Source organism: Plasmodium malariae, assembly GCF_900090045.1.
Source record: "Plasmodium malariae genome assembly, chromosome: 2".
Classification (NCBI taxonomy): Eukaryota; Apicomplexa; class Aconoidasida; order Haemosporida; family Plasmodiidae; genus Plasmodium; species Plasmodium malariae.
Window position 1 is genome coordinate 56107 of NC_041776.1, and position 17650 is coordinate 73756.

A 17650-nucleotide genomic window follows, 5' to 3' on the forward strand; every position below is an offset into this window, starting at 1 on the left:
ACAGGAAATTGAAATAAGCATTTTACTCGTAAAGGTATGCTCTCTAATTTGTCCATAAGAATACATTAACGCGCTTCCGTATGTACATATACTTGTGCATAGGTGCGTATATGTATATATTATTTTCCTTCCACGTTTACACACCATGTATTCACGTTTACTTCTATTTCGGTACCTTTGCATAATTTATAAATACGTTACAGTTACGTGCAAATTACATTAACGCTTCATAATTTGTCAAGGTTTACCAATTTGTCAAGGTTTACCAATTTGTCAAGGTTTACCAATTTGTCAAGGTTTACCAATTTGTCAAAATTTACCAATTTGTCAAGGTTTACCAATTTGTCAAGGTTTACCAATTTGTCAAGGTTTACCAATTTGTCAAAATTTACCAATTTGTCAAAATTTACCAGTTTTAGCATTTTCCCCTTTTCCTCAAAAATTCCACTTTTGCGTATATGACCACTTGGTACTTGTACCAAATGAAACTTAACTAATTATTTATATTCTGCCTTCATATAATTACGAGGGAAATAATCCATATCAATGGACATAGTGCTCTCCTGTGGGGGCTGCTCATTATCATTACCATCTTTAAGCATTTGTTCGGCGTAATCTCTTTCTACCTTGTGCCAGGCCCTTTTTAATTTCCTTCGTAATCTTGGATTAATGTGTTTCCCAAATGGGGTAAACTGATTTTTTCAAAAAAAAAAAAAAAAAAAAAAGAAAAGAAAAGAAATTTTAACACGAAATTAGATATGACAAAAATGGATAAAAAATGCTAAGATGAAATTAGATATGACAAAAATGGATAAAAAATGATAATAACGAAATTGGATATGACAAAAATGGATAAAAAATGATAATAACGAAATTGGATAAGAACTGCCCAATTTTAAATGTGCAGTCTATGTATGGTAGTACAACTTTTGCTAAAAATTTATATATATACATATATATATATATATATATATATATATATATATATATATATATATATATAGATAGATAGATAGATAGATACACATATATATATATACATTTTCCGCGCAGTATATCCACAATTTGCTGCAAAACTTTCACTTACCTTATACAAAACGAAACCAGCCAAATAAATTCCAAACAAAAAGAGTAATGAGACCACAACATTACCTAAAGGTGTTAATTCAGATGTTTGTTCATTATAAAAACTCCAAACAAATCGTTTATATAATGGATCATCTAGTGAACATCTTACTTGAGCCCCTTCTTCAAATTCTATTAAAGAACCCATTTTATTATGTGATTTCAAAGGTCTATAGAGTGTTTTCTCATATCTATCCGAAAAAATGTACAATTCGTTACACACGGCACTACTTTTATAACCACTTTCCAGTGAATTTTTACAAAATTCTTTTTTAAATTTTCTATATATATCAAGGCAATCATTTACAAATTTACAACTGTCTTTGTAATAGTTATTACCCTGATATGATAATATATCTTGAATATAACCAACATTCTTAGAAAAAAAATGTAATTTTAAAAAATCTGTCAAGTTATCATGATTATTTAAAATATTATCTAAATTTTGAGTAACTCTATATTTTTCTAAACCTGAAGGTAAATTTTCATTATCTTGGTTTTCGTAAAAATTTACAGAAGTTTTTCCACTATCATAAAACCATTTAACAAAGTCCATCCATGCTTCATGTGTTTCTTCATTTTCAATATTTCCCAACTGAATGGTTCCATTATATACTAAAAAAAAAAAAAAAAAAAAAAAAAAAAAAAAAAATATATATATATATATATATATAAATTTTTTTTTTTAAATACAAACCCTATAATATTTTGTTCGGCTTATATAACAACAAATTAGTCTTACTAAACATTGTTTGTTACCTGGATACATGGGCCATGCTTTCAAAAAAGGATACTAAAAAATGGTAAAAACAAATAAATAAATGAACATAGAACAAATATATGTATGTACTTGCTTTGCTCATATATACATTTTCCTGTATTACACGGCGATTATATAATCAAATAAACAAACTGTAACAATTTCAATAAAAAATGGAACTATACTTTCTTTTTCAAAAGATCAATAGGACTTGGCCCTTTCTTTTTAGACATGTTTAAATAATAAAATAATATGCTTCTTTTTTTTTTTTTTTTTTTTTTTTTTTTTGGGGGGTGTGGGATGGTTTATTAATACATAAAAGTTATAAGATAAGAACTAACAGTATTCCCCTATTTTGGTACTACTTACCTTTTTTCACTATTTAGGCATATAAACGTATGAACACAAATAAACATGTATAAGAATATACATATACATATATATATATATATATATTTCAAAACAGGAGCTACATCCTAATTATTAATATAGATCTAAGGTGTAACTGTGTCATTCATATTATATTTTATTTCATTATATATCATTATAACTATAAAGAACCTTAATTTAAACAAAAAAAAAAAAAAAAATTTTTTTTAATTAACTACTATATATACAAAAGCAATGAATAAATAATGCAGAAGTCAAATATAACTGCTTCAATTTTTCATTCATAAAATAATTATAATAAATATAATTGCATTAATATATGCATACACGTACATATAAACGTATGCATATATGAATATATGCTACATAACAGTAGAACCAGTTTTTATATTTTTTTTTTTTTTTTTTGTTCTATCTGTTAATTAATATATGATATTTCATCTATTGAAATATGTACATTATTTTTTCCTCCCTTAGGATAAGTTTTAATCAAAATTTACATAAATAAATATATAAAAATATATATAAATACATATATATATATATATATATATATATATATATATAAATATATAAAAATATATATAAATATATATGACTAGATTATAAATAAATTATATAAAACATGCTTTATTTAACTATTAATTTTTGTTCTTTTTTTTGTTCAAAAAATTAGTAAGATGAATGAAAATAATATCGTTTCTCCTAATTTTATTTTTCTAAATTATAAATAAATACTACATATTATACTATGCCAGTTTGATTTACCAACGATCAATTTTCCTATATCGTTCAATGCAAAATAAAAAAAAATATAGATTAATAAAAAAATAAAATTAAGAAATAGAATACTATAGAATAATTAAAAAAAAGAATACTATAAAATAATTAAAAAATAGAATAATAAAGAAATTAGAACAATAGAATTATTAAAAAGTAGAATAACAGAATAATTAAAAAATAGAATAATAAAAAAATTAGAACAATAGAATTATTAAAAAGTAAAATAACAGAATAATTAAAAAATAGAACAGGAGAATAATAGAATAATATTAAATTTCGAATAAAAGAAAAGGGGGAGACTTTAACAGTCAAAAAAAAAAAAGTACATAAATAATTATTCAATATTTAAAAACAAGCCCTTGGGGGGCCTAAGTGGAAAAAATATATTTTTATATATATAATAAAATAATGGGAAATGTTCGTTTTTGCCATATCTAAAAAAAGAATACGTAAACGTACATATATTTTCCATATGCATAGTACCATTATATATATATATATATATATATATATGTATATTTATTTATTTATTTATTTATTAATATATAAGTATGTATGTATGTATGTATGTTATGCACTTATGTCCTAGTAATTTCCTTAATTATATCGAACTTTGTATAATTTAAAAAAATTTCATGGACTTCATAATTGAAGTATTTTATGTACTCACTTTCAAATTATTCTTCAATTTTTCAATTATTACGAGGCAACATACAACTTTTTCTTTTTCTTTTTTTTTTTTTATTATTATTATATTAACATTTCCACTGCCAGTTTGTTATCCTTGCGAATAGGCGCTGTTTTTACGCCCCCAGTTGCTGTATATATAAGTTTACATTCATATTTTACGTATATACATGAACATGTACATATATATGGGTACTTATATATACATAGATATATATTTATACGTACTTATATGTACATGAACATATATATGAATACTTATAAATGCATACATATATATTTATATATGTATAAGAAAGTTGTGTCAAATTTTTTCATCGAAAAGGTTTTGCATAATGCATTGCCAATTGTCTCAAAGTTATAGTAAAAAAAAAAAAAAAAAGAAAAAGAAAAAGTTAGCAGTTTTTACATTCTGACGTTGCAAATTTAAATAAAAAAATAGCTCCATATAATAAAGTAAAATTAGAATTATATATTTATCGTCAAAATGTGTTAATTAGTTCCTATAACATTTTTTATTATTTTTTTTATTTTTATTTTTATTTTTTTTTCTCACAAAATTGTTTTAAAATGAAACATAAATCATTACCATCTTGCATAAGATATTAAATTTGTTTAATGTATGTTAAGTCACACGTCAACAGCTAAGTCTAACTACCTTTTAGTAATGGTTTACACCAAACGTAGTAGGAAAAGGTTAATAACGAACTTTTGAAAAAAATATATACCCATATGTAAACATATATATATATACATGTACATATATGCACATATGTACATATGTTTTTATTTTTTTATTTATTTATTTTTTTTTTTTTTTTGACCTAAAATAGCTAACCCGTATGTAAAAATTTAACACTATAAGTACAACTTCGATGCTATTGCAATATTATAATTAATTTAAAATTTGGGATGTTAAATTGGGTTATACCTTAACAAAAAAAAAAAAAAAAAAAAAAGGTAGATGAAATGTACTTCCGATATTAGCACTATCATTATTACTATTGTTGTTACTATTGTTTTACTATTATTGTTACTGTTCATGTATGGAATGATGTTTCCCTTTCTCATGAATGTACGAATAAGAGTGAACATGTGTTAATGTTGCATGTATGTATGCATATATATATATATATATATATATATATATATATATATATATATATATATATATATATATATATATACACTACTATTTTGAGCTATTTTTTGATCTCTTTTTTGTTGTACTGCCCCAACGTGTGCACTCTGTTTGCTTTCATTATTCCAAGGCAGACGGGGGTTATATACACCACTGATTTTCCATTATTATTCTCGCCATGAAATGATAAAGTTTATTTTAATAGAGTAAAAAAAAAAAAAAAAAAAAATTAAAATCATACATTTTATTGCATCATAATGCGTTTAATTATTTGCTTATAATTTATATTTGTCCTAAAGTTTATTTATTTTATTTATTTTTTTTTTTAATATAGAATACACAATTCTGCTTATTAGTTAATTTTTATTTTTGTTCATCTCATGTTTCGAATTTATTATAGGGGTAAGGGGGGGGGTTACCATACAGAAGCCCACCATCAAATATCATTAATGCTAAATCCGTTTAATTATTACCTTGACTATTGCATTATCAATAGCTTTATCACTTGCTTTATCAATTACTTTATCACTTGCTTTATCAATTGCTTTATCAATTGCTTTATCATTTGCTTTGTCAATTACTTTTACTCCATTGTCCATTACTTTAATTATCATGTTAGCTGTTTTCTTATTGACTTAAATTCCGTTTTCAAGTTCATTTTATGGTTACATGGTTATACTATTTCACAATAGTGAGGACCCTCAGTAATCCTCTTTTTTTAAGGAACTATCATAATGCCGCTGTTTTAGTAGCTTATATTTCTAATCATAGTTACCATATTAGTGTTAGTGGCTCCTTAATTATTTCTAAAATTAGTATATAAAATATTTTTCTTTTTTCCATTTATTTTTTCATTTATTTTAAATACGTTCAATTTCTTTTGATTAGGCGGTGTGTACAATACACTTATCATCATTTTACCGTTTGTGCAAATAAGAAATATTGCTATATTTTTTTACCCCTTTATTTCGCTATTCTCTAGGAATAGAAACGTTGATATGCTGATTATAATAATTGTACCGATAACGTTAATGTAAGCTTTATTACTGTGCTACTCACGAGTAATAAGAAATACACCACTTTATGTTTTTATTCCAAAAATTTCATTATTTATCTACCTTGTTAATATTATCTTCTATTCCTTTGAAAAATTATAATACCATTAAAGAATAATCAACAAGTTTCTTACTATCATAAGTTTTACTATTTTCTGTGGATATTAATATGTCTAATTTTCACTCACACGCATAATAGTACTCCATTTTGATACATCATTTGATACAGCATTTGATACATCATTTGATACAGCATTTGATACAGCATTTGATACAGCATTTGATACAGCATTTGATACAGCATTTGATACAGCATTTGATACAGCATTTGATACAGCATTTGATACAGCATTTGATACAGCATTTGATACAGCATTTGATACAGCATTTGATACAGCATTTGCTGCTGACTTATTTCCAAGACTATAACAAATCCAAAAAAAAAAAAAAAAAAAAAAAAATTATTATTCGCATTGTAGAAAGGTGTTAAAATATGTAAATATTTATATGTCCATGTACATAAATATATGAACACACATAACTAGAATGGTACATACAAACATATATATATATATATATATACATACATGTGTATACATACATGTGTATACATACGGGCGCATATGCGCTTCTTCCCACCTAAATGATAACATTTTCCTTTTTAAAAAAGAAAAGAACAACCACTGCTGAAATGTGCAATACATAAATATCTTTGTTAAAAACGTAATTATAAAAAGACAAAAATTACATGTTCAAAATATATTATGAACTGTGCATAAAAAAAGGGTACACCTTTTTAAATATTCTGTTTTTGCTCTTGTAAATAGAACGAATTGACGAACTGAGGAATTTAATAAAATTGTCAAGCAGAAAACTAAAGGGGGTTACAACCAAATTTTATAGACCGCAAAAAGTAAGTTGCTTGTTATATATACGAGGTTGTAGGCGCGCATAAATATACTATACAAAAGTACTCGTGGATCGGTGAGGAAAGAACAGTAAGCATTGGACAGTGAACAAAACAGGATGATGTTCCTTTACAGCAATTAAACAAATCCTTAACGTTCCAATATGATTATGAGATGCTTAAGTAATTCTGTTTTTTCTATAAGCATATCATATGGTAAATTTACAAAATATAATTATTATTTTCAATCATATAAAATATATGGGGTAGTTCTGTTGACCCAAAAATACATTTATGTAAAAATCGTTTTCTTTAACATACTTATTTTATTTTCATCATAATATGATATATCCTACCTTTTTCCTTTTTAAAATATAACATACGGTTTAGCGGTTAATTTATTATATATATGTACATATACATATATACGTACATATATACATACAGTAATACTGCTACCCTACTTAATTTAATTAATTTATTTCCCCCTTTATTGCATTATAGAAGTATGGTTTATAGAAACTTTATTTGAACTATTATAAAATGATTACTTATCAATTAGCCCCGTTTTATTACTCTGTTATTATTATTTTTTTGCCCATTTCGGTTTGCACATTTCTTAAGGATAAAAAAATAAGGTTAACATGTAAATATGTATACATATATATATGTGTATATATAAATGTATATATATACGACTATATATGGTAATATAAAAGCACCGCGCATGTTGAAATTCTCCACTTAGCAGTTCTTTTTCTTACAATAATATTCATGCATTTTAACCTTTTCACGTATAAATATATGTGCATATATGTATGCACATTTTTATCCATGCATATAATTATGTATGTACATATTTACACATGTACATATTTATGCATGTACATATTTATGCATGTACATATTTATGCATGTACATATTTATGCATGTACATATATATACATGTACATATATATACATGTACATATATATACATTTATATAATGTGTACTTCGTTTTGTTTACACATAACACTAAGATTGTGTTTCTTCAATTATAAAAGAAAAATAAAATAAGAAAAACGAGAAAAAAAAAAAAAAAAAATGCACTCATAAGTTTTATGTTTCACAAAATGTAGAATTTTAAAAGAAGGTATATTTTAATTAATTTTTATATTTTTTTCACAGCATTTAATGATTCAAATTAACTAAAAAAATTTACTAAGTTTTCATGCAGTCGTGCATTTATAGTTCAAGATATGGCAATTCATAAGTGCGCTATATTTTTTACATACGTATAAATGTATATATATATATATATATATATATATATATATAATATAATATGCATTAATAACATTACTGGTAGTTATTAAGATAATAATAGTGAAAATATACGTTTATAAAAAAAAAAAAAAAAAAAGGAAAAAAATTACACGACAAAAATAAGGGTTATAATAAAAAATACCATTATTTTTTAAAAAATTATTTACTATGTTTGAGTGCTCCATAAGTAAAACAAATAAAATGCATTTTCAAAAAATTGTATTTTCTTTTCTTTTATAATTTATGTATTACTCTAAATACTGTATATTATAATAAAATGCATGTATTTCTTTATTTAAACATATTGCTCCATTCATTAAATACATATATATGTACATGCCAAAATTTACTATTATCAAATTATTGGAAAGTTGATTTTCTTTAACACCTTGCAATAATTCGACAATTATTTTAATTCCTAATTCCCTAACTTCCTTAAATTTTAAAATTAATTTAGTTTATTAATGTACATTAATGTCGATGTAAATATTTATATACATCGTATGTATATATATGTATTTATATATTTATAAGTATTTATATATATATTTATACGTATTTATACGTATTTATACGTATTTATACTTATTATATAATATGTAATAATTTAGTGTAAATATATTTTTTATTTTTCATTCATTGTTTCCATTATAATAGAAAACATTTTATTATATTTTTATTTAAACCAAAAAAGAGAAAAATATTTTTAATTTTTGAAGAAGTAAAATAGTATAGGGAAAAACTACAATATTTCGAAGATCTTTGAAATATTATATAAATCTAAAAGTGGCATGTACTTACATATATATATATATATATATTGATGTACTTGTACGTATGTGCATATACAGATGTACGTGAATATATATTTGTGTTGCAAAAATATTAGCAAATTTTTGAATATATTCCATTAAAAAAAATATGAACATGTTAAGGTATTTTATTAACATTTTAACGTTTACCCTGTTAGTTAAAGCGTGGCACATTTCCAACAATGTATAATATTAAAAATAATTACAGTAGAGGTTTTTTTTTTTTTTTTTTTTATTTAATTATATCCCTGTTTGTTAATTTGCTCGATGAATATATTTTAAAAAAATATATTTTTTCGTAAATTTATAGAACTGTTTTATGTGTATATATATATATATATATATATATATATATATATATTAAAATATTTTAAATAAATATATTTGAATTTTTTATCTGAACATTTAGGCCACTAGTGATAGAAAGTCATGGAATAAATCTGGCAACACAAATAATAATGTTAATAATGTAAGATGTAGTAGGTTACTAGTTGGACAGACAGAATTATTGGTACAACCAAATTATGGACCAGTAAAATCCTATTATGTGAATTCATCAAACAAACATAATGATAATTTTCAACAAAGGAAAAATATATTAACACGCAATAATAATTATAGTAATAATTATAATTACGATAATAACAAACATAGTAATAATAATCATTATAGTAATAATAATCATTATAGTAATTATAATCATTATAGTAATAATAATCATTATAGTAATAATAACAATGACGTTTATGTCAGTAAAAAAACAAATCGATGTAATTTTGATATTGCCAAAAATAATAATTTAAAAAAAAAATTTAATGGGTTAAAGCAGAGAGAAAATTCTGAACAAATGCATGCCGCTTTAATATACGATAATAGTAAATTTAAATCATGGTATAATTCGGTAAATTGTTTAGTAAGTGCAGGAAAGGGGACTAATAATACAAAAAATGATAGTACTAAAGTTAATGATATGTCTGATTCTGTAAACTGTTTAGTAAATGCAGGTAAAGCTCCAGATGCTACAAAATATGATGATTCTAGAGATAATTCTGTGTCAGATAGATGTATCTGTAGATCATGATGTCTAGAGAAAATTCAAGCTTCAGATGCAACAAAATATGATGATTCTAGAGATAATTCTGTGTCAGATTCTATAAACTGCTTAGTAGATGCAGGAAAAGCTTCAGATGCTACAAAATATGATAGTTCTAGAGATAATTCTGTGTCTGATTCTATAAATTGTTTAGTAAATGTAGGAAAAGGGTCTGATAATACAAAAAATTGTGGTAATAAAACTTATGCTTTGTCTGATTCTGTAAACTATTTAGTAAATACAGGAAAAGGATATGATGCCTTGAAAAATGAGGGTAGGAAATTTGAAAAGGGAGATAATTTAACAGATCATTTAGAAACGTTTCAACGATGGTATGATGGTTTAAAAGATGATGATAGAAGGTCTGTAAAGGGGTTCGATTTAACAAATTATATAGAAAATAATGATAAGAGAGTTAATACCTTAAAGAATAATAACAGATTTGTGAAACTAATAGAAGTTTTAAGAGATTATGATGACATTAATAAGGAATTTTATTCATCCCAATTACGAGATAATTTTGAACTAGTAATTGATTTTCTAAAAAAAGAAAATTATAATGAAGTACCACATAAAGTAAGAAAACCAAAATTTTATGTTGAGATAAAGAGATATAGAAAAAAAAATAATTCATTTTCCAAATTCATGAAATTTTTAAAAGAATTTGATAAAAGCATCGAGTTAAAAATATTTAATGCATTTGCACCAGAAAATAAGAGTAGCAATTTAGTGAATAGAAGAGGAGGTACAGGAAACAAATTAACAGGATTTATGAACAGACTTAAAATCTTTATGCCACTCATTATAAACACCTTGCTTGTATTTATATTTGCTGCAAAAAATTATATTTCTTTAGCACTTCCATTATTTTTTATTACATATATAATGATAATTTACCTTTCGCATAAACTTTATAAAGTTAATAAAATTTATAATAATGCAAAGAGTCGTAATATAAGTAATGTCCTTTAAAAAATATAACAGTGCCAGGTATATGTAACTCTGAGCTTGCAAATCGTTAGCTTGCAAATCGTTAAATTTTGAAGTATTAAGTAGAGAAATTTTAAAATTGTTCACAGTGTAGCGATAAAGGAAGGACATGTATGTATTCGAAATTTATGTTTATGCATGTATGCAGAATGTATGATTCCAGAATTGAATGCCTTTTAATTTTTCAACATAGGAAAATAAAGACGCTTTTATTTTGTTTTATCCTTTTGTTTTTTTTTTTTTTTTACTCCATACAATAATTATATCATTTATATTTGAATTAATTCATTATATTATTAATTTTTTTTCAAATATTTTTAAGAAAAAGCTTTTTTTATTAAAATTATTTCGTTTTTCCTTTTCACGTCGTATGCATATGTATATACATGTATATATATTTATTTATTTATACATAAGTGTGTGTATGTTTGTGTATATGTGTGTTAAAATTGATGATTTTTCACATCTTTTAATTAATCTGTGGAAGTACAATTAATATACGTGAATTTATATATTTCCCTTTCAAAAAATAAATAGCTCCTTTTTTATTGTTCTGCATTAAGAACATTTATAAAGTGCTCCTTAAATTTTGCACTTAACGTTTTGCTCCTCGTTAAGGTTTATTCCAACCTTTGTTCGCGTTCCTATTATTTCTGTTTATTTTATTGCCGTTCCTATTATTTCTGTTTATTTTATTGCCGTTCCTATTATTTCTGTTTATTTTATTGCCGTTCCTATTATTTCTGTTTATTTTATTGCCGTTCTATTATTTCTGTTTATTTTATTGCCGTTCATATTATTTCTGTTTATTTTATTGCCGTTCATATTATTTCTGTTTATTTTATTGCCGTTCATATTATTTCCGTTTATTTTATTATCGTTCATATTATTGTTGTTCGTGTTATTCCTGCTCGCTATGTTCATGTTTACTTCATTGATTTTAACCTTATTGATGTTTAAACTATTGTAGTTTTTCTTATTGTTTATATTTATTTTACTATTTATTTATTTTTATTTTTTTTTTCCCTTTTTAAATGAAGCATAATGATGTACGTGCCCATTTGGTTAAAAATAAATATATTTATTTTACTCAAAATTTTTATATTGTAAGAACAAACATTACTGATGAAACGTGAGAATATTAATTATCTTTTGCCATAAATTAATTGATATCATTTTCCTTTTTTAAATTTATTATTTTTAATTTTAACAAATTAAAAAAATAGACAACATTTTATTCAAAATTTCTTTTTTCTTTTTTCATGTTCATTAATTTTTGTAGCACACACAAATGCATTAATCCCATTTGTCTATTTTTATCACTATATACGTTTTTTCCTAGTAATTGTTGTTCATTTTTGTATAAGTTTTCACGTCTTTGTAGTGTGTACATTCGTAATTTCATTTTATCATAACATTTCGGCCGGACGTGCATTTACGAATATTTCATTTCATTTTTACCTTGTATACTGGTATATTATTATTTAGCCAAATATTGTATTTTTATGGGGGGAGCTTAACACCTGATGAACTTTGCATGCCTTGGCTTTTTATTTGATTTCGCGATCATATCCAAATTTGCCAAATAAATTTTATGGGCTTTCTTAATAATCTCTCCCTTATATAGATTATTCGTACTAACAGGAGTACTTGCACGTGCATACAGGAACATACACCTACATACATGTACATGTACATATATATATGAATAATCATTCTTTAAAAATTTTTTTTTTGTCGCTTTCCTGTTTTATTTAATGACAGTGATCCAAGGGAAGCTTCCTAATTAAAAAAAAAAAAAAAAAAAAAAAAAAAGTTAAGGGTACATTAAGTACAGTAAAAACTAGAACAAAAAAAAATGTGTACCTTAAAAAATTCATATATTACATTTACGATCCCAATTTTTATATTTTTCCGAACCTTATACCATAATTACCCATATCCCAAAGATAGTGTGGATGGTGTGAATTGTGTATGTCCACCTAAATGAGTATATGATACGAGTAAACATTTTTCTAAGTGCAATATTATAACAAAAATATTTTCATTACTTTCATTACGCTTTTTTTTATTTTAATTATAATTTTAAACGCTTATTTATCGTTACCATATGCTACAGATATTATGTACTCATGTATTTTTAATCCTCGTTTTATGGAAAATATGAAATGTGAAAAGCTCAATTATTTATTTATTACAACCAATAGATAGATGTTTTTTGATACTAAATAAGAGCTTCATTTTCCCTCTTTTCATAATTAGGGTATTCGATTACTAAATACTTTCATTTCATACTCTCTACTTTGCATAAAACTATTTTATTCTTTCCATTTTATCATATTACATGCCACACGCCAAAAGTTGCACTTTTATATCATATCTGTAATTGCATCCATAGCTATTTTATATATGTGTACCGTTAAGATGTAAATTATTTACCTTATCCACCCTTCCGCATTTCTATGTTACATAACATAACTGTTCAAATTTAAAAATCATTTTAGAATATATGCAAGTATTACCTTGTTGTTGGTAATGCTTATATATAATATAGACATACAGCAGCAAGTAATTTTCTTAAAAAATTTGTTCATTCAAAATTCTCTTATTGACATATATTTTAATAGCTCTAGAATATATTAATTTATACTAATTATGAATTGTTCAAACTGCTCCCTTTATATGTTCTTTATGAACCATATATATATATATATATATACATGTATATGTATATGTATATTATATGCAGGTGGTACACGAGTTACTCTTTTGTTTCCCAACTGTAGAACAGGAGAATATTCACGTATATGTGTATGTAGATGTATGTACATATACATTTATAAGCACTCATGTGAACCCTAAACCTTAAGCAAATCTCCACTTTGCAAAAAACCTATTTCCTATCGGAATATTCTTTCTACAATAGGAGCATAAATGAAGTAGTACAAAACAACTTTTCATAGAATTAAGACCCTGTTCTTGTAATACTTCCAAGTGTAGGATTAAGTGATACTTCCTTTTCAGCAGCAGGCAAGAAAATATGTTCACACGAACAGACTTAAATATGCAAATGTTGTTTTGTCCTAAAAAATGAGCAATTGTTCTTCCGCAGTGTTATATATAAATGGGTGTATATATATTTACTCTCACTCATACACACATCATGCATACGCAAAACATAACAAGTTTCTACAGCTACGTATTTTCAAAACGTAGTAGAAAAAAAAAAAAAAAAAAAAAAAAGAAAGGTATACCTTTTGAAAGATTTTTTTTTTTTTTCCCACTCACTTTTTGAATAAATTAATTGCTCCAATTGGACCACTACAATATCTAATAATAAAAACCAGAATGACAAATATGACCAATCACAGCATAGTAATAAAAAAAAGAAAAAAAAAAAAAATTTTTAACATTTTAATATATCAATTTAAGTATAATTCAAATGTGCTATACTATCTTTTTAATATAATACAATGTTATATAATGTAAACAACATTTGAAAAAATAAAAAGGGAATTATGTTCAGTATTATTTTTTAAAAAAGAATATTTATTGAACTGAAATGTTCATAATTATGAAAAAGCGTTTTTGTAAATAAATAGGTTATCAAATTAAAAGTTGAGTCGTTGGTTCGTTAAAGGCCTTGAATAATATTACTTGTGTGGTGTTCAGAATAAAGCATGTTGTAAATAAATAAATAAATAAAATAAAATGAAAAAAATAAAAAATTAAATATACAACTTAATAATTAAATAAACAATTGAATAAATACACAAATAAATTACAAATGAATTATAAATGAAATACAAATAAAATACAAATGCAATACAAATGAAATGCAAATAACGTAAAACAGCATTAAACGGAATAAAACAAAGTAAACAATTCTTCAGGGAATCATCCATCGTAAAGGTAGACAAACTATTTTAAACAGATAAACTTAAAATATTTCATGGGCCTTCCCTCTATTATTATTTATATTAGATATAATTCACACCCGTGCGAGAGAGCATCCGATGTAGCAGAAAAAACATTTTTCTTTTTTCTTTTTTTTCTTTTTTCTTTTTTTTCTTTTTTTTTTTTTTTTTTTTTTTCTTTTTTTTGCATACATAGATAAATGTAAAAACAGAAATGTACAGTCTCGTGTATGTATACACAACACATTTTACATATCCATTACGCCTATGGCAAGGACGTATAATGATCAATAAAATGGGTTAAAAAAATTAAATAAAATAGTAAACCACCATGGAGCACCACCCCAAACAGATAGAAGAAATTATAAATACACAAATTAAATAACAAAATATTAAATTTATTCGTGTATAAGAAAAAATAAATAGCTAGTATTTTTTCTTATGTATAATTTTATTCTTGAACATTAAAATTTATATATGCATATGTATATATATATATTTGAAATGACCCATTTTTACAGCAAATAACTGCGGTTAATGCATAACGGGTTATAATTTTGCCATTATGCAATAAAGAATTATATTTTTTCTCAATTTCCTTAATTTTGAAAAAAAAGTAATTATACATAAACGTACGTAAGTAATTATATATATATGTACCACCTTTTTAACGGTGCTTATATAAAAGCCGAATCAACATTCTCTTTATTCAAATATTTTTTCTGTAAATATACACCACCTATAGCTGCAGAAATTAAAACTAACACTTCTGAATCTGCAATTTTCGTAAGTATTAATCCTATAAAAAAGGACACAAGATAATAAGTAAAATTATCCCTAATATTATTATTTAACAAAATTTTTAAATTGGTTAGACTATTAGGTTGTACCATATTATCAAGGTAAGAACCATTATGTACCAAATTACTACTACAATTACCAATATACCCAAACCTTCTTTCATTTGTATATCTTAATCCATCTTCGTATGCCATCCGCCAAGTATTATTTCCATGTTCGTTGGATGTATTCATATTATTTTCCCTGATACCTTGTGTACTTGATTCCGGGTGGTTATTCGTGCTATACATCATTTGATCATCATTACTTGTACGTAATAATCTTTTATTGCTCAAGCGTACAATTTTTTCTAAGTTAACTTTGTTGTTACCCCGGAATTCTTCGAAGGAGCACTGAAAAGGCATAACGGGGCAGGTAAGCAAGTGATCACACATGTGAGTATGAACGTATGAACGTATGAACGTAAGAACGTATGAACGTATGAACGTATGAACGTAAGAACGTAAGAACGTATGTACGCATGCAAGTACGTATTCACGTAAGTACTTACGCAAGCACTTATGCATGTACCCGTGTGTGTATATTCACTCTCATATGTACAACAATCTAATTTAAAAAATAAAAATAACATCACTGAGGTGCATAAATCGTATTAATATATATATTACATTATTATTTGCAAAGTGCAATATTAGAATTAAAACGAAAAATAAAGCACTTTTAATAAAAAAGTCTAAAATATTTATTTTTCCTCTGCTGTTACATTGACCTAAAAATTTGATATGTTTAGTATCACATGATCATTTTCCTTTGTATCCTCTTCTACTATGACTTCTAATGTTAGACATTTGCAAATGTTTTTATATTTCTTTTTATTCTGCATATATATACATATATACATATATATACATATATACATATATATACATATATACATATATATATATATATACATATATATATATATATATAATAACGATGCTAAATTTTTGTTTATTAACTAAGCACAGATAATTTATCAAATCATAATAAAAATGTTCAAGGAATATAGGATAAGAGAGCGTACATATATTTTTGAAAAAACGACTATCTTACAAACATATAAAATATTTATCAATTTTCTATTTAAAGATAAAAACAGCACAAACGTGTAATATTTCTTTAATATTCCTGCGTAAAAAAATATGCAGAGAATAATAAACAACAAATGGACGGTATTTCTTTTGTATGCACCTTTTAAATACGATACTTTTACAAGTTCATAAACAAAAATAATAATAACAGTAATAACAGTAATAGCAGTAATAACAATATGGATAATAACATAATAGAAATTTTTCATGATAGTAATATTCTGATGATGATAATCTTTTATATTTTTTTTTTTTTTCTCCTTGTATATTGGTTTTTGGAGAATTGGAAAATTCCTTTTTTTTTCTTACCTTTCTTATAAGAGACAATGGCATACGAATATTAATAAAAATAAAAAATGAAAAATAAACAAAATTTATACACTCAGAAAAAAGAAAATTAAAATAAATATATTTTCACCTAACAATGAAACCAAGAATATATAGGTTCTTATTTCTCTTAAAATATTCTACCTTTTTTTTTTTTTTTTACATTGAATTATATATATATATATATATATATATATATATATATATAAATAGGTAAACATCTTTAAACCCAAAATGATTTTTATATACATAAAGTTCAAATACCATTATTTGTCTGAGTTATTTTCATATATATAAAAAAATGAAATAACTAAAAATATTCCCATATTTTTTTTAATCTATACTATTGATGTTGTTCCGAAAAAACAATAAAAAAATAATAATTTTCAAAATAACTACAAACAAGGTATAAAAAAATGCA

General features: G+C 24.2%; 3 protein-coding genes and 1 pseudogene across 3 annotated transcripts, besides 1 other annotated feature; 1 reads left to right on the plus strand and 3 right to left on the minus strand.

Annotated features, from left to right (window-relative positions):
- Positions 1–227: 227 nt before the first annotated feature.
- PmUG01_02010900 (PIR protein) lies at positions 228–1894 on the minus strand (the record flags this gene model as incomplete). The annotated part of the gene is made up of 4 exons (XM_029008579.1): positions 228–493; positions 590–692; positions 1088–1740; positions 1885–1894. 4 exons carry the CDS (start codon positions 1892–1894, stop codon positions 228–230), a joined length of 1032 nt encoding a protein of 343 aa, XP_028860125.1.
- Positions 1895–5338: 3444 nt separating this feature from the next.
- PmUG01_02011000 (uncharacterized protein) lies at positions 5339–6594 on the minus strand (the record flags this gene model as incomplete). Its single annotated transcript, XM_029008580.1, has 3 exons — positions 5339–5520; positions 6126–6364; positions 6581–6594. The coding sequence occupies 3 exons, from the start codon at positions 6592–6594 to the stop codon at positions 5339–5341; spliced, it is 435 nt and encodes a 144-aa protein (XP_028860126.1).
- Positions 6595–9083: 2489 nt separating this feature from the next.
- PmUG01_02011100 lies at positions 9084–11033 on the plus strand (annotated as a pseudogene).
- Positions 9084–11033: a sequence feature (Plasmodium exported protein, unknown function, pseudogene).
- A 4612-nt stretch (positions 11034–15645) lies between these two features.
- On the minus strand, positions 15646–16335 carry PmUG01_02011200 (uncharacterized protein; the record flags this gene model as incomplete). The annotated part of the gene is made up of 1 exon (XM_029008581.1): positions 15646–16335. The coding sequence occupies one exon, from the start codon at positions 16333–16335 to the stop codon at positions 15646–15648; it is 690 nt and encodes a 229-aa protein (XP_028860127.1).
- Between the last annotated feature and the right edge of the window lie 1315 nt (positions 16336–17650).